Raw genomic sequence first — 21,226 nt, 5'->3', positions numbered from 1 at the left:
GTATCATGTCTCAAGTTACCTACTGGATATTAAGGCAGAAAATCTGGCCTAAGGTTGTTAATGGGAATTTTGCCACTAGCTTAATTTACAACCTGGATTTCAACCACAGTTTGTTGAATACTTGTTTTGTTTTAATATGTTTGTTTCTTCTTTGTTTATTTATTGAGTTTTCCAAACCATATGGTACCAGATAACTTTCATACTCCACTTTCAGCACTATTGCTTTTTGGTTCTGCCTGAATGGGTCTTAAAAAAAAAAAAAAAAAAAAAAAAGAAAAAAAAAAAGACAGATGGGGATAAGAATGTTTTTAAAGTTTTGAAAGAAACACACATACATCTTTTCTAGGTGTGGAGCAACAGTTGCCAAAATTATATCGACAGGACAAAAGAGCATAATTGAGCAGCTAACCCTCAGAGGCCTTACACTTGATATGTTGGAAGAGTACCTGAATAACATAGCTAAACTATGAAGGAATTTCAGGAAAGTAAATGTTAACCTTACATACTCAAATCTATCTTATTTGAAATGTACTTCTTCACAGGGGAAACTGATTTACTTAGGTGAGTCTTGGAACAATTGACTTTTTGTGTTTTTCCATCAAAGTAGCTGTACTAATGATTTCTGTTCTCCAGAAGGACAGCGGTTCTTCCTCTCTCTTTGTGAAGGGGCATATTTTCTTAACATTAGAGGCAAACATATTACTATGTTACAACACAAATTAAGAGACAGACCTTCTCTAGGAATACTAGCCCATAAAATCACTGCCGTCACTTCGTTTTATTAGAAATGAGCAATGTAAGATCCTACTTTGCACAAATTCACTGTTTCTGATTACATCTATATCCCAATCTTTTATTAGTATTTCCATTTTGCAAGGCAAGCATAAACCTGCTCCATTTCACGTTCCCTTGGCACAGGTGCAAACAATTTAGCAATTGTAACCACATGTGTCACATTATGTAACTGTGTGGCAAATGACTAATTGTATAAATGTGCAACTTAACAACCTACTGATATGGAAACAAGATAGAGAATGCTTTCGTTTCTGAGGTGCCGCTACCCTCTGGATGAATGTATCACGTTCAGTGCTATAGCTCTTGTCTGTAATGACACTCTACCCAGTTAACTGGTTCACCTTTTCACTCTGTAAGGAATGTGTTGAGTTGTAGGATTTGTGTCCTACTGTAGAAGTAACAGAGGACAGAATGTGATGCCATCAGCTCGGTGACCCATTGGTGCAGGTGCACAGACAATCACGCAGCTGCACTAGAGCTGTTTTGTATTGACCCATGGTTAACTTTGGGTGTCTCCCCACTCAAGTAGATGATCCTTTAGGACTGGGAAGAACTGATCACAGAGGGGAAAAAAAATAGCTATTTCTAGAGAAAGAAAAAAAAAAAATATTTTCCCTGCTTATATTCCTTTATTTTCTTGAATAGATGAGTTCAGGACTATTATTTCACTTCAAAAATTAGGATCTTCTTTACTTCCTCTACTCTCTACATAACACTGATAAAACAGAGAAGTGTTGTTGAAGACAGTTGGATTATTCTTCTGAAGTATATATGTCCTTTGACACACACAGAAACTTAAGAATTATCAACAGTTAGTGATAATCTGCAGAGATGTAGCAATATGTTTAAAAAAGGAAAATAGCATATATTGGGGGAAAAAAATGTAGCAACTTTACAAAGGTTTCCTCTCCAATTAGTAAGTTTACTGTTACAAAAAGTATTACTCATAGTCTCAGTCTTATTTTTGTCACTTGTCCAGGCCCAAAGTTGCTCCAAGAATCCAAATACATGACATGCCTACTATTCCAGTAAGGAAACAGACTATTTTTGTTTTCTCATGTTCTTCCACTTTCTACAATCTCCAGTACGTTGAAAATGTACAAATGAAAATGTGAATGAAAGATGCTACCTATTCTCTTTGTCACTAGAACCACATGTACTAATGTCCAGACTTTGAGACTGCAGTAATGATGATTACTATCATTTTTGCAATATGGCCCTACAATTGAAAAATCCTCACTAGTTAGTAGTAGTGTCAATCCAGAGACATAAATTTTAACGTAGACAAATGAGCAAAATGTATACTCTGAGTGTCTAAATTCCAGAAAAAAAGCACAAACTCATTGTAACCTCCATGCCACCTTATTCCACTGACTTTGTTAATATCAACATTTTGCAAAGTAATGATAGGTACAATTACAAAAGTCCCTTGGAATTAAAATGCAGGCTCATGTGACTTTCAAATATAGAAACAGTATTCTAAATTAAGTCCCTGAATCCCTCTAAATATTTTCTCTCTTCTGCTGTGTTTCTTCATATCATCTTTCTGTTTCACCTAATGTAGAAAAAGCCCTTGTCAAAATCCTGTCTGTACCTTGGTAAGTTATTAAGCAAATTAAAAACATTATAATGTTAAGCCAGTATCTTGTTTTCTATTTCTGTATACAACTTTAATTATTACATACTTCTACACCATACTTCGCTTATTTTTGTACTGAACATGTGTTACAGAATCATAAGTTGTAAAAATTAGTTAAAAAGTGAACAATTGCAGTTCCAGGCACCACGATGTACAAGAACTCAAGAATGTAGAATAAAGACCTGTCCTAGCAGACTGATTTATGATACAGCCTCTCACTCATCCTCTTCTTCTGCCCATAAACAAACCTAACTGTTTAGGCAAACCTTTAGGTTCTTGGTCTTGCTTCCTTTCCACAGCCACTTTAAAATTCTCCACCATCTGCTTTAAAACACCTGTATCACACCATGTCAGGCTTGTCAGGTTCTCTGTTTGCCTCTTTCCCTAATAAAATGGATTAACTATTTGCACTGAAAGAACCTGTGAGAACCTGCTACAAAAAGTGTGTCACAAAAGTGCCAACACAAGTGACTGGAAGGATCACTTGAATGCAGCCATATGTATGTTAATTTTGCAGATTGGCACAAGCATATAATCTCTAGCCACCATCAAAGCTTTCAATAAATAATTCAAAACACAAGCATGGGGATGTCTCTGATTTCACAGTCCATACTGGTATAAACCTTGGTTGTCTATTAACCTTCTGATAGCTACCTGTTTTATATCATCATGATGGGTCCTATGGAATCTCTTATAAAGACAAAAAATAGACAATTCAAGTTTAGGTGAATTATCTAAGCAAAAACTTTGAAAATATCTTTTCAAGGGCCAGAGGGGGTGATTACCAGAGAAATTACAGGATGTTGAAACAGAAACTATGAGTCTGGAATAGAAGCCTGAAGAGGAAGAACGTGAGCAGGTTTTATTGTCCATCCCTTCCTTGTGCACAAGATACAGTAAAGAACTGCAACAACAATGATCAGTCCATGAAAACATGGTGTTATCCTTTTTCCTCTCCTCTCCTCTCCTCTCCTCTCCTCTCCTCTCCTCTCCTCTCCTCTCCTCTCCTCTCCTCTCCTCTCAACTTTCCCCCCAGTTGCCTATTGGATATCCTCATTCATCCCAGTGCATTAGTTTTTGCGACAGGACCTGCATTCCTGTGATCACCTAGCAGAGCAGCAGGGCTTGGCAGGGAGTGCAGCAGACACAATGTCACCTCTAATACTGGTGGTTTCTGTATTTCCTCACAGGTGTTTGTCTTCCACGTGGCTGACAGCTGTGAGGCTGCAGCAAGCACAAAGCCATGTTTCCTCTTGGATTCCCCTCTTCCTCCTGCTGTGCCTCATGTGGCTGGCAGAGCTTTGCTGTTGTGGAACAGAGATTGCTGGAAATAAATTCTTCCTAAGCAGACAGGCTTTTGTTCAGTTTGACTCCAGGCTCGCAGCCCAAAGTCTTGAGCAATCCACACTGAGAAAGCTCTGTGTGTCTGTGGTAAGGCTCTTTTTCAGAGGTCCCTACTCTGAGCCAATTTGTGGTAAAGAGAACCATTTTCTGAAAGACTATGTTCTGTGCAAAGGATCGTCATTATCAGTCTTGTCCTAGCATGTTCTCTGACATTTCCATCAAATTAAGCTTTGGATTTAGATGCAGATAAGACCGCTCTTAGTCTTCTGTATCTGCGTTTATTTTGCAGACTAGTTGCAGAACAAATAAGGGAGGTATACTGTATTCTTGTACCTCTTGCCTATTACTTATTAATCTTTCACTTTTTTCTTTAGAAATGGGTAAAAGAAATGGTGTGTACACAGAATGTTTTTTTCTTTTTGAAAAAGGAATACATGATTCAATAGCTTATTTTCTGTCAAAACCACAATTTCATCACATGAAATCCAAGGTACCTCTGTGCTTAAAAACAGGCAACACATTACTCATCTTTTTGTGGAGGTGTAAGAGCCCAAATAATTTTTCAAGTTTTCCTGCTCGTTTTCTGCTTCTCTTGTTATAATGTCTTTGCGCGAGTCTACAAACTGAGGCACTTTATAGAAAAAAGGATTTTGCGTCACACTGGTATCAGCGTGATGTTTCTGCAGCATTTTGTATAACTGTTCAAGGAGCATCCCTCTCTTTCACTTAATGATGATGGTAGACAACCCCTCCTGGTTACCAGTTAGTTGTCATCACCTGTCACCCATGTTCTGAACATATCTATCCAGCCTTCACCTGCCAGCTATTTTTGTTGAATGCTTTGGTGAATAATATAAAAATTGTATAAGCGCAACGTTGACTGCAACATGCACTTTACAGACCCTTCACCTCTTTTGCAGCTAAAAATAGAAGAATGAGGCCTATAAAGAGTTCCCATGTTTCTTAGTCTACCTGTAAGTCCCAAAATGTATGTTCACGTGTCTGTATCCTGTTCTGCAGGACAGCAAGGCAATTTTACAACAACTATGAGCTCTTGAGTAGCAGCTTTGTCATTCTTATTTTCAATCCCACCCAAAATGCTTGCTTTTCCCCTTAACCTTGTTTCCCCACTCTTGTTCCACATCAAGCAACACATTTGAGTCTTTCTTCTTTGTTATGTACACTTGACATTGCTACATGGCTTTTTTTCCTGGATTTATTTCATGAATGATCTTTGCCTACACTTCATCTGTTAGAATTTGCCACATCTAGGCTTGAACTCCTTTTTCTAAACACAATGATAATACACTGCTTTTCCAGATGTGTCACTTTTTTTTTTTTGGGGGGGGGGGGGAGGGGAGAAAGGTGGGGGAAAAGGAAGTAGAACCTTGGATGTACCAATGTGTCAAATATCTTAAAAGAAACTAAGCATACAGAACAAAGGAGAAAAGCCACGGAACAAAATACTGAGTCGCAGCATACTTGATTATTTTGCTTTCCAAGATGTTAACAATGCTGTTGCTGTGTTGGCTATGTCTAAGATGAAACGTGGAAACTCCCTTTGGCTTAGAATACTGATGATACTTATGATACTAATGCTTATCTGCTATCTTTTCAATATTCAATATCTTGTGTTCTCTTACCCAAGATTAAGACAGACGATTTTCGAATCAACAGACTAGACTTGGGTAGCCAGATAGTGTACCAGATAGGTATCCTTATTCACTTACTTTAATGAAATTCTGTGTTGCTTCCTGCGGGAAATATTGAGTAGCATATTTATTAGAGTCACTCATGCTAAAGGCTTTGTTTCTTCAACGGACTGATGCTTATAAGCACTAATTACAGCATGATAGAAGGCAACAGTCCAACATGTTCATGTTTCAGTGCCTAACTACAGCCTGAGCATGAATAGCTGGGATTACTATGGATAGGGAAGAATCATTTAGGTATATAACAGAAAAACATATATAACTATTTCCCATAGAGGTGTTCTTTATCTTTTAAAACCTGTCCATTGTTTATGAAGCCACAATATTTCCTAAAATGCTTTAATTGGACTGGTTTTTGTAGAGAGAATGATATATTTCTTTAGATTTACTACACATAGTTGTAAAGAGTGGACTATTTTTATTAAGTGTTTAATAGTGTATTGTAAGTACCTTAAATCTGAGTGGATAAAAGTACACATGTGAAAGAAGAAGTCTTTCTTTCATTAGGTGAGTGTAACAGCATTATCAAATTTCAGCCACGGCTAGGAGGAAACAAAAGGAAACAAAAGGTGGGCCACTAGCAGGAGTGCTGTGGGGAGGATGCCTGGATTCTTCAGATTCTTTGCTTAAAATATGACCAGGGCATCCTTTGGGGTTCCTATCTACTTCAGTGCAGTCAAACTTGAATTATCTGTCTCTTTCTGAGGTTTTTCAGCCCTTCCCCAGATCTCTCCCCTTCACACAGTCCACTGAAGTCCAGGTTCAGCCAGAGAGCAGATAGGAACCAGTCTTTCACACATCCTGAGCCCTCCAGGTCCTAAAGAAACTGAGTTAATGGGGATGGTCCTTGCTGCCTCACCCCAGCGCTACAGGCTGCATAACAGGGCTGGTGCAGGCACCCATACCTGGAGAGGACTGAGAGTATCAATAAGAGATTAATTCCTGCCTGTTACTGCGGGCAGGCCATGTTCGCCGCGGATGTGAGAACACACTGACATTTCCCATGGGACAACAATTCTTCATTTCCCACGGAGCAGCTTTTGCAGCTGCCTCCTCAGGATGTAGGTGCTGGTGACCCTCACTGTTTGAGATCTCTGTGAGTTACATGCAGGGAGATGTGTGTTACATATAGGGTCTTCTGGTACCTAAAGTGACATGTTGCTCCCACTGCTGAACTGGAAGCCTGAGCAGTGCATAAACCTTGGGTGTTGTAACCATTCCTTAGAGCTATGTCTACCTTACTTATGGCCGAGATTGGCACTATTTTATTTTTTTTAGCTTTCCAATATCCATTCACCACTGAATTGTAAGAGTCAATTCAAAAGTAAGAAAAGCTCAGGCATGGAATATTCTTTCAACAAAAATTGACAAGCGTGGACGGAAGTTGTTGTGACCAAGAGCTCCCTCTTGTGTACCACAAGGTCTGTGTCTGCACAGGTAAAAAGCCTCTTGCAATATTCGCAGTCATGTGTATTTTACAGGTTCCCTTGCCCACCACCCCAGAAAAAAGGAAGAAGGAGGAAGGAAAAAAAAAAAAAAGGCACAGAACCGACATTTTGAAACAAATTCTGGCTTAGTATTGGCAAGGAATCTACTTTCTTGATGTGGAGACAGATGACAATTAACAGTGATTTGTGTTTATCCATGAAATTCATATATCTAGTAAAAGGAGAAAGAAAGATCTTGGGATGAACCAGTGAATTACAAAAAATGACCAGTCAAGATAAAGTGCACTAGAAAAGACATTTGAGAGAACTTGTAGTACAAAATTCATTATAGTCACTGTTAAGTATACTATCAGACAGTTAGACTCTTTTTGGTCCTATTTCTGTATTAAAAGTAATAGTTCTAAAGTAATTGTGCATATTTGTTCTGAATTATTGAAAATTGATCATGTGCCAGGTTTTGTGATTTTTTTTTTTTAAATGTGAAATAGTAATCAACTGAGGTAAAAAAATCATACTTGTGATTTAATGCAACCTGATTTCCATGTGGATATGGAGCCACAGGACACCCACCTTCAAACTGTGCACAGTGAAGAGATCTTGCAGAGGACTCAGTGGTCTGAGGATCCTCCTTGTTGTTTTACAGTTAAGGAAGGAATGTCACTGCTATAAAGCTGCAAAAGACATATTTTCAAAAATCAAAAATCTTCTCCATTTGAATTTCTTATGTACAAAGACAAAAAGAAAAAAAAAAAGTTAAAATCAAAGTACTATGTTTTCATTAATACAGATTTGCAAATTCTGCTTGTCAGTAAGACTGGAGACTCTGCAAGAGTGCATGTGGAGTATTTCAGAAGGTAACACAGGTTTCCCAGAAATCTCCCTTCTTCTCATTCCATGATGGCTAACTCCTTGTACTGCAGGAATTCTCAGCCTCTTTCTCTGTGAAGCTGTACATGTGGAAATAGAGTAAATGCTTGATTTGGGGTGCAACTAAATTAATTTTTCATCCCAAATGTTTATTTAAACATGATTTTTTTTTTCTTGGGGTTTCCCATCTGGATGTATTTTGGCTTTTATGTAATCAACTATCATGAGCATAGACAGCAGTGCACTGACTTTTTAGACACAAACAAGCTCATTTCTTGTTCACTGAAGTTTTGAAAATGAGAGAACAGAGGTTAGAAAACGCACTGAACCTTAAAAGAAAGGATAAATTCAAGCAGTTTTAAGGTCTGGTGATTTTTTCCTTCACAGCATGACTTTGCACAAATCACACTGAAACGGAGGAATGAAACTGTTGGTAGTTAGTATATTTGATTGCCCTTCAAATGTTTTGCAGCTGACAAAGTTATTTAGGGCTGGTTTTGCAAGTATGAAGATCAGTGAAAATGAAAATTAATTTGTATTATAGCCTGACCATCATATTTTAGGCATTTAAATCTATCAAAAATTGAGCACTGTAATGGCAACTAAGCACGAATTAATATCTGGATATAACTATTTATAGTGATAATATTTTTTTACTGTTCAGGTAAAATCTGTTGAAGCAAGCCCGAATAAGGGATTTTTAAAGCTAAGGTACTTAAAATGGTGAAGCTGTTGAGTTTAAGAAGCAATGTAAAGCATAGCATGGAATGTAATTAAGCGAGTGGATTATTTAACTGTTATATGCAACTAGATTTCTAGAAAGGTATGATGGCAACGCAGACTGGGGAATGTTATGAAAACACCTTTCAAAACCTCCAGTGGGAGGATTGAATATTGAAGGATTGTAAAGGCAAAGATCACCTTTTTCTGTTTTACTACTCACATAACAGGAAATGCTTTCCCTTTTACAAGATCTTGTTTTATCTGCCTGAAATCACATCCCAATGTACAGCCTCTAATTCAGGCAAAAACTTTCTAACTGCTTCAGGAGAAAATATTTGAAATGTGTCTCAGCTACTAAGCAGAGAAGAAGAAATTCAGACACCTGACTTTCCTCTGCTTTACAGGTTTCTTCAGTCTTTTTGCAGCTGCTTCCATGTGTGTTTCTGAAGAAACAAACAGCTTGTACCACTGTGGTTCATTAGCATTCTTCAGGAGATCATGTTTCAATTAATGTCTGCACAAGCAACTCTTGCCATTCGACAATTTTAACTTCCCACAGACAGAAAATGACATCATACATTCACAAACTTGAAGTCAAATTCATATAACAGCAAAATGAATCCTTGTTTTTCCTAGTCTTTGACTGAGAACTATGTTCTAACCATATGGTTATGGTAAAAAAAGTACATTAATAAAATTATCTAGCTACGCATGTATCCCAGGGGAAGATTGCAATTCATAATTCTGCTTGCAAATATTGTTGTGATAGAGAAAAAATGTTAAAATTTTTTTTCAAGTGAGAACTATGCTGAGGAGCATCTGAAACTGAATTTCATCCTAAGAAAAAGATTGTCCAGAAGGAAAAAAAACCTCCCTCTAAAATTATTAAATCTTATTTTGGGCTTAACACTCAAATATTATTTACACAGTAAACTAATATAGACAGCATGTGGAATTTCATTATTTCACAAACAGAATGGTTACACATGGAGATAGAACAATGGAAACTGGGAAGAATCTGGTAAAAGTAACAGCAGCACAAGCGACCTAGAAAACCAGCAACCTGATTAATTTTTTTATTCCTTGTAAGGATTAACAACTATTAACGGGCTAACTCAAGGAAAATTACCATGAAATCCACAAGTACAAAGGCATATATGATGTTCTTCTAAAAGAGGAGAGCTCAGATCCTTACTGTTACAAATTAATACATAGTTCCATACATCATTTAGGGAATTGGGTATCAGGGTGACAGGGACGTTTAGGAAATGGACAAATCAAGCCATTTTCAAGCTTCAAAAGAAGTACTGAGGCTCATAAGCAGCACATGTTGCTCATAGTTCTAAATCACTATCAATCGCTTTTGCTACATATACAAAACAATCAGTCCTTAAGAAATATATGCCAGACGAGCTGTGAGCACACAAGAGAGCGGAGTTGATGCTGCACAGTCAGTGCTGGTGTCTTCTGCTTCTCGGTGGTACTCACTCCCTGGGGCCAAGGTGAGCAAGCTTGAGAGCTCCTTGCAGGTAGTTTGACACCCTTCTTCCTTACGCAGGTGACGTTTCGTATTCTCTGTCCCTGATCCAAAACAAAAGGAAGTGACCTCCATCTGCTCTTGATGACTCATTTTGGAGACTGGGTCATGTTCTGGGGTTTTCTTATTCTGCATGTGCCACCAGACACCTTTCTTGCCTGCTCTGCAGAATTATCTTGGTTTTACCAAGCATCTTTCCCCTTCTGCTTTGTTGTTTGTTTGTTTGGTAATAGGTTTCCAATTGTTATTCCTAGGTAAGTTTGATTTTGTCTATTTAGTGAGGCTTTAAGAAAACAGCTGGAAAGAGTGAACTAGGAAACCATAGACTGTACAGGATCACTTCAGTTGCCTGCAAAATAACAGAGCGGGTCTTCCTGAAATGTGTTTCTTGTCACATGAAGGAGAAGGTGGTTGGGAACACTTTGCAAAAGCATATGGGTCCTACAGGCCTATAGTCACCAATTTAAGTTAAATGGCTGAAGCTGCCTCCTATGGCACAGGCACATAATCTGCTTTTAAGCTAACTGAACTAATAGCCAAAACGCAAATGCAATCTGAAATAAAACCAGTGTGTTTAAATTAAAACAACAGAGATCTGAGGGTTAATTGTCACTGGATAATGTCTGCCTCTGATGTGGTGTAGATACTTGATGAAGCATTTGCCATCTCACTTTAATCTACACCTGAAATTCTGTCAGAGCTTTCAACATAGGAATTTCAGTTACCTCTGTCCTGTGAGACCCACAGTCCTGAAACAGATGCCCAGATTTCTCATACAGTGCTGAGAGTGAAACCTGCAGGCTCCACAAACTAATTCAGGAGTCACCATGTTGATGCTGGAGGATTACGAAGGAGTATCCAAGTGCAGTGCCTGTTTTGTCAGTAGGTGCCTCATGTGGAGTAGCTCCTTCTCTGGAGGAACAAAATGGGAGGCCTGATCTACCCCAGTACAAGTTCTGCCTGGGGAATTTGAGCTGCATTTTCTTTCTCCTATTCTGCCTGATTTATGACAGAAAGGAAAATAAATATTGAGGATGGAGGATTTAATTGATTTGATTCTCTTATGTTGTAAAAAGAACTGAGTATTTGCTGAAGTACAACTTAAAGCCTACATTCCTGCAGCCAGCGTGAGCACTTCAATTGGTATTTTACCTCTCTGGAGCAATTAATGTTTAATGACCTGCGAAGCAGCACTCTCCAGGGCCGTTCCTCTGTATTCTGTTTATTGAAGACAGGGAGTACCGAGGTCGCTTTTCTCTTGTGTTCGGTGGCAAGAGCCACTATTTCAGCTCCAAATCGTGCCTTGCGGGACCCTGGAGACCACTTAACCACCAGGTGTCACAGCCAGTGGAGACAGAGCCAAAAGTTGCAATAGAAAAGGGAACCTGTTGTCTCCCACAGGCTCTGTCCACACTATGAGTGATGGGCAGCAGTGGGACAGCCAGACAGCTGCCTGGTGGAAAAGGACCAGGGGATGTTGGTCAACAGCGACTGAACATGAGCCAGCGGTGTTCCCAGGTGGCCAAAAAGGCCAACAGCATCCTGGCATGTATCAGGAATAGTGCGGCCAGCAGGACTAGAGAAGTGATTGTGCCACTGTACTCAGCACTGGTGAGGCTGCACGTCGAATCCAGTGTTCGATTTTGGGCCCCTCATCATAAGAAAGACATTGAGGTACTAGAGAGAGTGCAGAGGAGGCAACGAAGCTGGTGAAAGGTCTAGAGAACAAGTCCTGAGAGGAGCAGCTGAGAGAACTGGGGCTGTTTGGCCTGGAGAAAAGGAGGCTGAGGGGAGACCTTATCACTCTCTACAACTACCTGAAAGGAGGTTGTAGCATGGAGGGTGTTGGTCTCTTCTCTCAAGTAGCAAGTGATAGGACAAGAGGAAATGGCCTCAAGTTGCACCAAGGGAGGTTTAGATTGGTTATTAGGAAAAATTTCTTCGTGGAAGTGGTTATCAGGCATTGGAACAGGTTGCCCAGGGCAGTGGTGGAGTCACCATCCCTGGGGGTGTTTAAAAGACGTGTAGGTGAGGTTCTTAGGGACACGGATTAGTGCCAGATTTGTGTTACTGTGGGACACAACGACCTGAGAGCCTCTTCCTACCAAAACGACTTTATCATTCTGTGACCCCGCCCACTTTCCCGCCCCTCCCAACTGACCACGCCCCCTTCACCGCCCACCGGCCCCACCCCTCTCCACGCCGGACTCCACGTCTACAAAACCGCCCGCGGGACGGGTGGGGCGCTCACCCGGAAGCTCTCCCGGAGCGTGGTGCCGCCCAGCGCGGGTACTTCCGGGTGGCTGCTCTGTTCCGCGCTCGGCCTCTTCGCCACGCCGGCGCCGCCGTCCTTCCTTCTCCCTCCCCACCTGCCGGGCCGCCCGTTCCCCCTGCGCTCCGCCTGCCCCTCGCTCCCCCCCGCGCCGGGACATGCCGCTGCGGGGCTCCCGGGCCGCGGGGCCGTGGGGGCGGCTGCCCCCACCGCTCCTCCTGGTGGCGCTGGCGGCGCTGGCGGCCTGCGCCGCGCGGGCCTCCGAGATCACGTTCGAGCTGCCGGACAACGCCAAGCAGTGCTTCTACGAGGAGATCGTGCAGGGCACCAAGTGCACCCTGGAGTTCCAGGTACCGCCTGGGCCGGGGGCGGCCTTGCGGGGCCGCGGCCCGGAGCCTGGCCCGCCTCCGGGGAGCGCAGCCCGCGGGTGGTGCTGGCGGGGCAGCCGCCCGGGCTCGGCCGGTTGCTGCGGGCTCCTGGCAGCGGCCGGAGCCAACGCGGGGTTCCCAGCTCGGCGGATGAAGCGCCGCCCGCTGCTGTGCGGCAGCGACCGGGAGGCCTGTGCTCAGCTCGGGGATAAGACGGGCACGTAAGCTGGCCCTGTAAGCTGCGGTGACTTTTACCCAGGCCACCATCACACAGTGTCCCATCCGATCAGTGCGGACACCCAGCATGCCCCTGCCCGACAAGATGCCAGGGAAGCGATTGTCTTGTGGTTTGTGAAGTGTTTGTATGATGAACAGGATGCAACTTAAGGAGCTAACGCTCCATATGTCAGTGTGGTTCAGATGGGGGTCACACAGCAAACAAAGAAGGTGATGGAATAGATATAGAGTACTAGCAAAGTGTCCCAGGCAAGACAGGAGTCTTACAGAAAAATAGAACATGTAGGCAACTGGCATCTTATTGAAGACCAACCGTGATTAACATGCACGTATTAAGTGAGGCTGCACAATTATTTTTACTTTTCCCAGTTTCTAACTGTTCGAACATGCAGCTATCACAATAGAGCATACTGTGCAGCTTTGACATGTGGCAGTTTTGGTGCCTTTGAGTGTATCATCAGAGTTTGAACTTTTCAGTCTGTAATTTCAGCAGGTAAAGTCACTGATGGTACAGCAGCATGAGAGAGAAATCATCCTTCATGATGGGAATCACAGTAGCCTTTGAGGGCTTTCAAAGGGGTTATGTACTTTTATGGTTCAGCTTTTCTTTTTTACCCTTTATTTTTTTGTTTTGTTTCCCAGCTGCTCTTCTACCTTTTGTATTTTGCTGCCTGTTGCTGCTGAATATCCATCCTTGTTACTTTGTCTTTCATGCACTAGTTCTTTCTTAGATGTATCTGTTCTCCTACACAAGTGTTTCCCCTGCTTGTTAATTTCATAAGGCCTTTTCTGTTCACTACTTTCCCCCTGTTTTGAAGTGGATGTCACTGGAAGTTGCTGGGCGGATCAACCTGCTGCTATCACTTTTGTTGGTGATCAGAGCAGGTGTAACATTGTTAAAAGGAAACTCTGGATTTGAGCAGCTGCTGGTAGACTGTCTGGGAAAGAATCCCAGGGAACTTTGAAGTTCTGGAAAAGCTGCTTTACCCTATATATGTAAACTGGCCCTTTCAGAGTGTGTGATATAACTGAATGTGAGTGACTTTCCTGTAATTGGTAAAAAACATGCCCTTGTCAAATTTCAGATCGTATTTCCAAAATGAGCCATCGTTTCATTGTAGAAAATCTTATTTTTGTTTTTCCTTCCAACCTTTTCTGTATGAAAAATCCCAAGTAGATGGAATCCAGGGAGAGACATTCAGACATCCACTTTTTTTTTTGTTTGGTTGTGGTTTTTTTGGTTTTTTGTTTGGTTTGTTTGTGGTTTTGTTTGTTTTTTGTTTGGTTGTTTGTTTTTGTTTTGGTTTGGTTTTTTTTCTCTTTTTATCCTCTCATGGTTTTGGAAAAAATGAAGATACTGCTTGCCAACTGAATATTTTTAAAACTTCTTATTTGCAGAACAGCAACTGCTCAGGTCTCTTGTTATTTCAGTTGCACCATTAACATTATCGTTTAAATAACTCAATACCTAAATAAACTGAGGTGAGTTTAAATAATACTATGTGAACTGAAGCACAGATACCCAGATACTAAAATATTTCAGTGATTTCTGCACACATGTGAAAGGGACGTGCCTTTAGATATCAGTCTCTTCCTCCTTCAGCGTGCTTTATCTTAAATGCAGAAAGTTTGGAGCAAGGGTTAAGTGTGAAAAATACTACTAGCCTAAGGGTCATCAGAACACCAAGTCATGAATACCTAAGCTACTGATTAATCTTTCTCTAAAGGTGAGATAGCTAGTCTGCAGTGTAGTGTGCTGTACACCAGCAATAATCAGAGCCTGAAAAAAACCTTGAGACAATTCTGTGAAGTTTTGAGTCGCATCGTGCAGATGTGCTGGTTTTGGGGTGAAATGCTGTGGCTAATGCCAGCAGGGAGGTGGCAGACCCAGCTGGAACATGGATGTCTCTGTTCACAAGTACACTTGAAGATGAGCCGGGCTGAAGTACCTGTTCTACTGGTCTAACGCCATTCCTGCAGCCTGAAGCAGGCTGAGCTGGTAGGGCAGTTAACACACTTTTGGCTGTAAAGGAGCCGTTTTATTGCCTGTCAGAAAACTCAGCCAGCTGAATCAATTCCATGGAGGACTTGTGGGTCCAACAGATGATTGATTTGTTACAGTAATGTCTTTGCTGTGCCATTATAGCCTTTGCTGTTATACAATTATTTATAGCAAAGTAACTAAAATTGCTCTTGTAACAGTTTGAGAGTAGAATTGACATTACTTGTCCTGAATCTAGAAGTATTTTGAATGTCTTTTGTAAGAAAGTAATTCTGCACTCTTGCTTTCAAAGATTTTCAAATTAATGGATTATGTTTTGAAATATTTGTTAAAATCAAAAGTTTTGCAGTGCCAGCTGACAAGTCATACTTCTTAAAATAGATGTATAAATGTTTGTTTTGTTAAAAAGACAGTTTCTTGGTTTTTTTTTTGTTTTCAGGTGATCACTGGAGGTCATTATGATGTTGACTGTCGGTTGGAAGACCCTGATGGCACTGTATTGTACAAAGAGATGAAGAAACAATATGACAGCTTCACGTTTACTGCTTCCAGAAATGGAACATACAAATTCTGCTTCAGCAACGAGTTCTCTACTTTCACACACAAAACGGTGTACTTTGATTTCCAGGTTGGAGAAGATCCTCCGCTGTTTCCTAGTGAGAACAGAGTAACTGCACTTACCCAGGTAAAATGCTGTTTTGATTGACAGCAGCTGTTAGATGCAATGTTGTGTTTTGTTTTGTTCTTTCCAGTTCAGCTGCATTAGATATCTATATGACTTTTGAAAATCAATGGATTTGAGCTTTGAAAAAAATCTGAATTACTGCATGTAAGCTTTCTTTCTGAAGACAGTATTTATAGAATGCAGGGTTTTGTTAAGGAAACTTCTTTTTAATGCCGTGGGTCTGTGCCTCTGGAAGTGTGGATTTCACAAACTGTAAATATTGGTGGATTAGGGTTTCAAAAACTCCCAAACTTTGGAGAAACTTTGAGAATTGTTTTTATATTTGAAATGGTAGAGTCTTTTTTGGGGGGAGGACATAAATTGACTTAATACGTAAGTGCCGTATTTAAAATGGAAAAGAAAATTCTAAATAAATAAGTGAACAAAATCAGCCATATTTACCTGGCTTCGAGATATTTGTCCTTTGTAAGACACTATGAAGTGTCAGAGCATTATTATTATAATATTCTCGGGATTTTACAGTTTTATACCACCTCTAGCCAATCTAAATACATGAAAACTTCCCCAAAATACTTGCTTCATGAATTCTTACTGTATTTTTGTGTTATAACTGTCACCAAGCCTTGCTTTAAACAACCATTAAAGAATGCTGGACATGATCGTTCTTTTGCTACTCTGGGTTCAGTGATATAAATACCACTTCCCAAATGCCAGTTTAACTTAGGATTTAGCACAAGTTAGTCTGCAGTAGCTGAGATCTGTAATGAGTAGATCATTTGCTGTTAATTCAACTGCAGCTCTTACTGTTTTCTTCTTGCCACTTTTCTTTATTTTGTATTCTGATTCTTGATCCTGTATCTTTCCATCTCTTTTCCTTACTTTAGTCTTCATTCTCTTCAGTCTGTGTGTTCTGTCTGTTTTTTCTTTTGCTATCTTGGCATCATCAGAAGGATTTTGAGAATGCAGAACATGTTATTCCTGGGTCAAGATACATTAAAAATAGTTTATCACCGGGTTGTAGCATGCACAATACAAACAAGGTGCTCAGCAAAAGGAAAGTTGATTTTCAGAGTACAACTTGTCTTTGGTAAGGAGGTCTTTGTTGCAGTTTTTATTGAGGCTTGTAGCATGACCAAATTTGAGCAGCCTGTAACAGGGACAATAAAAGCTCAATCCCTAAAACCAGAGTGATTTTATGTTTGTATCTGTTGTGCAGACTAGGAGAGCTCTTTAATTTATCAGTGAGAGCAGTGGCAGAATTTTGTTTGGAAAACCTCTTCCAGAATTTTGTTGAGAAAATCTTGAACTTGTTCAGACACCTATTTTGAAAGTCATCAGCTTGAAAAGGTGCTTACTCACAGGTGTAAGTAACTGTGAGTGGCGCTATCAGAGTGTTGAAATTTCCTTTTATAATAAGTCGTGCCATTTGATTTTCAGGAAATACTGATTTTAAGCTATAAAACAGAAAAACAAACTACAAAGCAAGTATTTTGCAAATCTATTGATTAATCTCTTGGTGATCAAAACACAGTGGAGGGGTAGTAACTTTGGTTATGGAAGATAAACTGAAAGTGGAAGATGTTTATGTGAAAAATTATCTAGGGCTTGGAAGAATTACAATTTGTTAAATGAAAAATGGCAATGAAATTGGGCAATTTGTTTAAGTCTTTGTTATAAGATTGTTATGGAGCATTCAGAAACACTGAAAGGTAACAGAATTGTCCTTTGTTCAACCACTTCTTGTGTTTGTGACTAAGAGAAGGGTGTCTTGCCAAAATAACATGTTGAGTTCAGTAATGTGGATTTTTAGGATGTTGTACAACTTGAATGAGAATTATGCAATGAAGGATATCCTATTTGTGAAACACACAAGCATTTAGTATATACTATGTGCACCTTAATGTTATAAACAACTGTTTGTTTTCCTGGTATTGTGTGGAATTAAGAACTGGGAGATGACTGACGTTTCAGAAGTTTTTCCTAATATTCATTTTGAACCTAAATATAGATAAATTTAGGATATATTTAGTCATACTCATAACCCATTGCTTTTCATTAGATCTTCAGTTTTACACACTTCTGTATTTAATGCTCTGTTGCATTTCTGTGTATACAGTTGGATCAGTGTAAGTTGGATTTTAGTGCATTTACAGTATTTCAGTCTGGCAGTGGGCTGAGTTGATCCTTAGCTTTCAAAATTACATGAATCCAAATTTTTAATATCAAACTGCAAACCTTAGCAGAAAAAGCACTGGAGGGTTCTTAATTGAGTGGTGTGTATTTGTTTGCTTCTCTAGATGGAGTCTGCATGTGTTTCAATTCATGAAGCTTTGAAGTCTGTCATCGATTATCAGACTCACTTCCGCCTGAGGGAAGCGCAGGGCCGCAGCAGAGCAGAGGATTTGAACACAAGAGTGGCCTATTGGTCGATCGGGGAAGCAATCATCCTTCTTGTTGTTAGTATTGGGCAGGTATTTCTCCTAAAAAGCTTCTTCTCGGATAAAAGAACCACAACAACCCGTGTTGGATCATAACTGGTAGCAGTAGTGGTTTGGGTCATTGTGTGCTACTCATCTGTAAAATTACCGTTCTCCAATTAATTGTACGTGTGAAGGATCTGAATATATGCAACATTCAAATGTGTCCACCCCTCATCCCTTAAAAATCGCAAAACAGACCCAAAAATTGGTGAAAGGAACACATGATATGAAATATTTTAAAAATACTTTGGAACTTAAATATTTTCTGATTCCTCTATTAAATATCTGGCAGTGACCAGCTCTCTTTTGTTTCTACTGATTTTAATCCAAACCAAGTTTCATTTTTACCAGATTAGCCATCTGCAGTATAACAATTTAAAATAACACAACAGTCTAGTGTCTGATATGAGAGACAATATATATGAAAATTTGATTTTAATTTTCAGGCTGAAGGTATTGGATTATAAAAAAGCAAATGTGATGAACTGTAGTGCACTGTTTTGATTTGCTATTAAAAAAAATAATCCAAGGGTACCCCTTGCTTATTTGTGAAATTGTTGCAAGCATGACACTACATCACGGTGCAAGTTCTCCATCAGCCTGGAAAGTGTCTGTCTTCAAAAGTTGCTAAATTTTGTACTTCAGTATATTTGGTTGAACATACATTCTTCTATTTTAAAATAAATACATTTCCTCTTTTACAATGTTTGTTTTACTGAACAAATTGTAAGCTGAGACTACTCAGGAAATCCACTTTCTATACTCAAAAATCCAGACCTCCAAGTTTATTTAAAAAAACATGCAATAAAATAGGGAGTCTTTAACTTTGTCACTGAAACTGTACAGTTTCTGTACTTGTACATGCTGCTGCTGCTTTTTGGATTTAAGACCAGAAGTACTGTGGTTTGTTAAGCAGCACAGCACCAGCACTGGACAAGGTTCCATTATGTGTTAGGCACATACAAAGCTTTTTACTAAATTGTTTTCCTATTAAGAGGCCAATTTGATATTGATACTGCATTGCACGAGTGCTGTAAATTTTACTTTCCTGTGTGTGGTGCACTGATACATGATGGCCTTGTGCATCTGATTGCCACTCTTTTTTGCTAGCGGTCAGGAAATGTTTTAAATATTTCAGGTTGTCTTTTTGGTAGAGTTATAATTACATTTTTTCCACTGCTCATGTCTTCAGTAGCTAATTTACTGTAAAGTCTTGTTTTATTTGGATGTGGAAGGTTGTAAATGTATGTACATAAAAGTAGCTTGATCTGAGCTGGTCATAGTAGGGCTAAACTCTTCTAAATGGCTCTGGAGGAATAAGTAGACTGACCAATTCTTAAGTGCACGCAACCTAAACTAAGGTTAAAAAAATTGTCATATATTACTGGCTAATTCAGAAGATGCTTCCTAAACAAGCTCTTAGCAAACAGAGAAGGAATGCTAAAGCCTTATTAATTACCTGTGTTATTTCTAGCAAAAAATTTGAAACTACATGTACAGGTGACACTTGAACAGTCTGAAGAATAGATCTAAGATAACTTGATTTTAAAATCTTGTGATGGCTGAAAAAAATAAAAGTACACCTACTCTTTGTGAACTGAATGACTGCTCTTGTGGAAATAGAAGAAAAACCTCAAACGAGTCCAAAATCATTTGAAAGGTCATGGGGATATTAAAAAGCTTAATGTTTGTAAAATTCAGGACTGTATGTAATGTTTTTCTCTCCTGTAGTGATTGTTAAATACTGCAGTCACATTTGGGGATGCAGGCTTCCCAGAAATAGTTAAACTCACAAAGATCAGAAGACAGAAAACCCCAGTGCTTTCTTCTTGTGATACAATCTGCAACTGCACACAGTATTTTTCATTGTACCTACATGCTTTATTCTTGTGTTTCAGCAATTGATATCAATAATTTGTGTTACATTGCACACAATAATGAAGCAAGTGGTACACTTTGGGTGCAAGTGTCAGATGAAAACATGACTTAGTTTTGATAGTGTCCACTATTATCTTCTGGAGTTTGAATATCGCTTGTGTAGCTTTAATCACAACAAAAGCATTTCTCTCAAAGATTGAACATGTTGGGCTTTTTTTCCACTGAGTTGTTCTGTGTACTGTCAAAATTGGTAAACAATAGGGTAAAACAGATAATGGTTGGCCCTCAAGTATATGTCTCCTTATTCTTTTGTAATGTTTGACTGTGTGAAGTGGGGCTGTTCAGCTCAATATTACTCCCACTGCAGAGGTTTAGTGGGCTTGACTTTTGCATTGAAGTTAGGTATCTGATCCAGTGCTCTGGTATCCTGCTGCATAATATGCAGCAATAGCTTAAAAATGCCTTTATTTTTGTGTTATTAAAAACATGGCACAAATACACGTTTAAACATAGCTGTATATAGTTTTTAAGTGACTGAATAGGGTATAATAAAACACATGCTAACACGCAGTGGGTGAAGAAATGCATTATGACTTTTGGTGTGATACAAGTAAACACCCTGCGTTAATGGGGATATAACTGTGTTTTTAATAGATAATAGCCCTGGGTTTCAGCTCTTCCTTGGATGTTTTTTGTTTACGGAACTGCTTTTCATGTCCTGAAATGTCAGTTCTTGTTTTAGTTTGCAGAAAAAAAATAAAATTTAGTTTGAGTAAGACAAAAAGCAGACCCTGTGAATATTGTATGGGAAAATAAAAATTAATATATGAATGTGGTCTGATTGTTTTGTTTGCATGTGTGTGTGGGGACCATTATTCTTCAAAAAAGCTTTGAATAATGATTTTAATAGTCAGCTTGTATTTCAACACATTACAGTTAATCTACCACCTGACACTTGATCATTACTTCTGTTGCTGTACATCATGAAGTGCAGGTTCACTGCTGTTCATAAGTAGCTGTGCTTCCAGGTCACTGGAAAAACTCACGTTTCGGTGAGACAGTGTGGTTACTGGCTCTTTGCTCAGCATGTTAGCAGTGCAGGCAGTAATGTTCATAAAGCTGTTCCTGCTGAGGTGTAAATTTAAGTATGGGACTACAGTTCCAGGAATTATTTGGGACCTACAACATCTTTTCACGTCAGTTCTGTAGACAGACAGTCAAGATGGAATGAGCTAGAAA

General features: G+C 39.5%; 1 protein-coding gene across 1 annotated transcript; it reads left to right on the top strand.

The window, feature by feature from the left end:
- The first annotated feature begins 12,324 nt into the window (after positions 1–12,324).
- TMED7 (transmembrane p24 trafficking protein 7) lies at positions 12,325–20,818 on the top strand. Its single transcript, XM_065860448.2, has 3 exons — positions 12,325–12,687; positions 15,384–15,629; positions 17,927–20,818. The coding sequence occupies exons 1-3, from the start codon at positions 12,496–12,498 to the stop codon at positions 18,161–18,163; spliced, it is 675 nt and encodes a 224-aa protein (XP_065716520.1). The 5' UTR covers positions 12,325–12,495; the 3' UTR covers positions 18,164–20,818.
- The last annotated feature ends 408 nt before the right edge of the window (positions 20,819–21,226 follow it).

Source organism: Patagioenas fasciata, chromosome Z (genome assembly GCF_037038585.1).
Source record: "Patagioenas fasciata isolate bPatFas1 chromosome Z, bPatFas1.hap1, whole genome shotgun sequence".
Taxonomy (NCBI): Eukaryota; Metazoa; Chordata; class Aves; order Columbiformes; family Columbidae; genus Patagioenas; species Patagioenas fasciata.
This window is presented reverse-complemented; position numbering and strand designations above follow the sequence as displayed.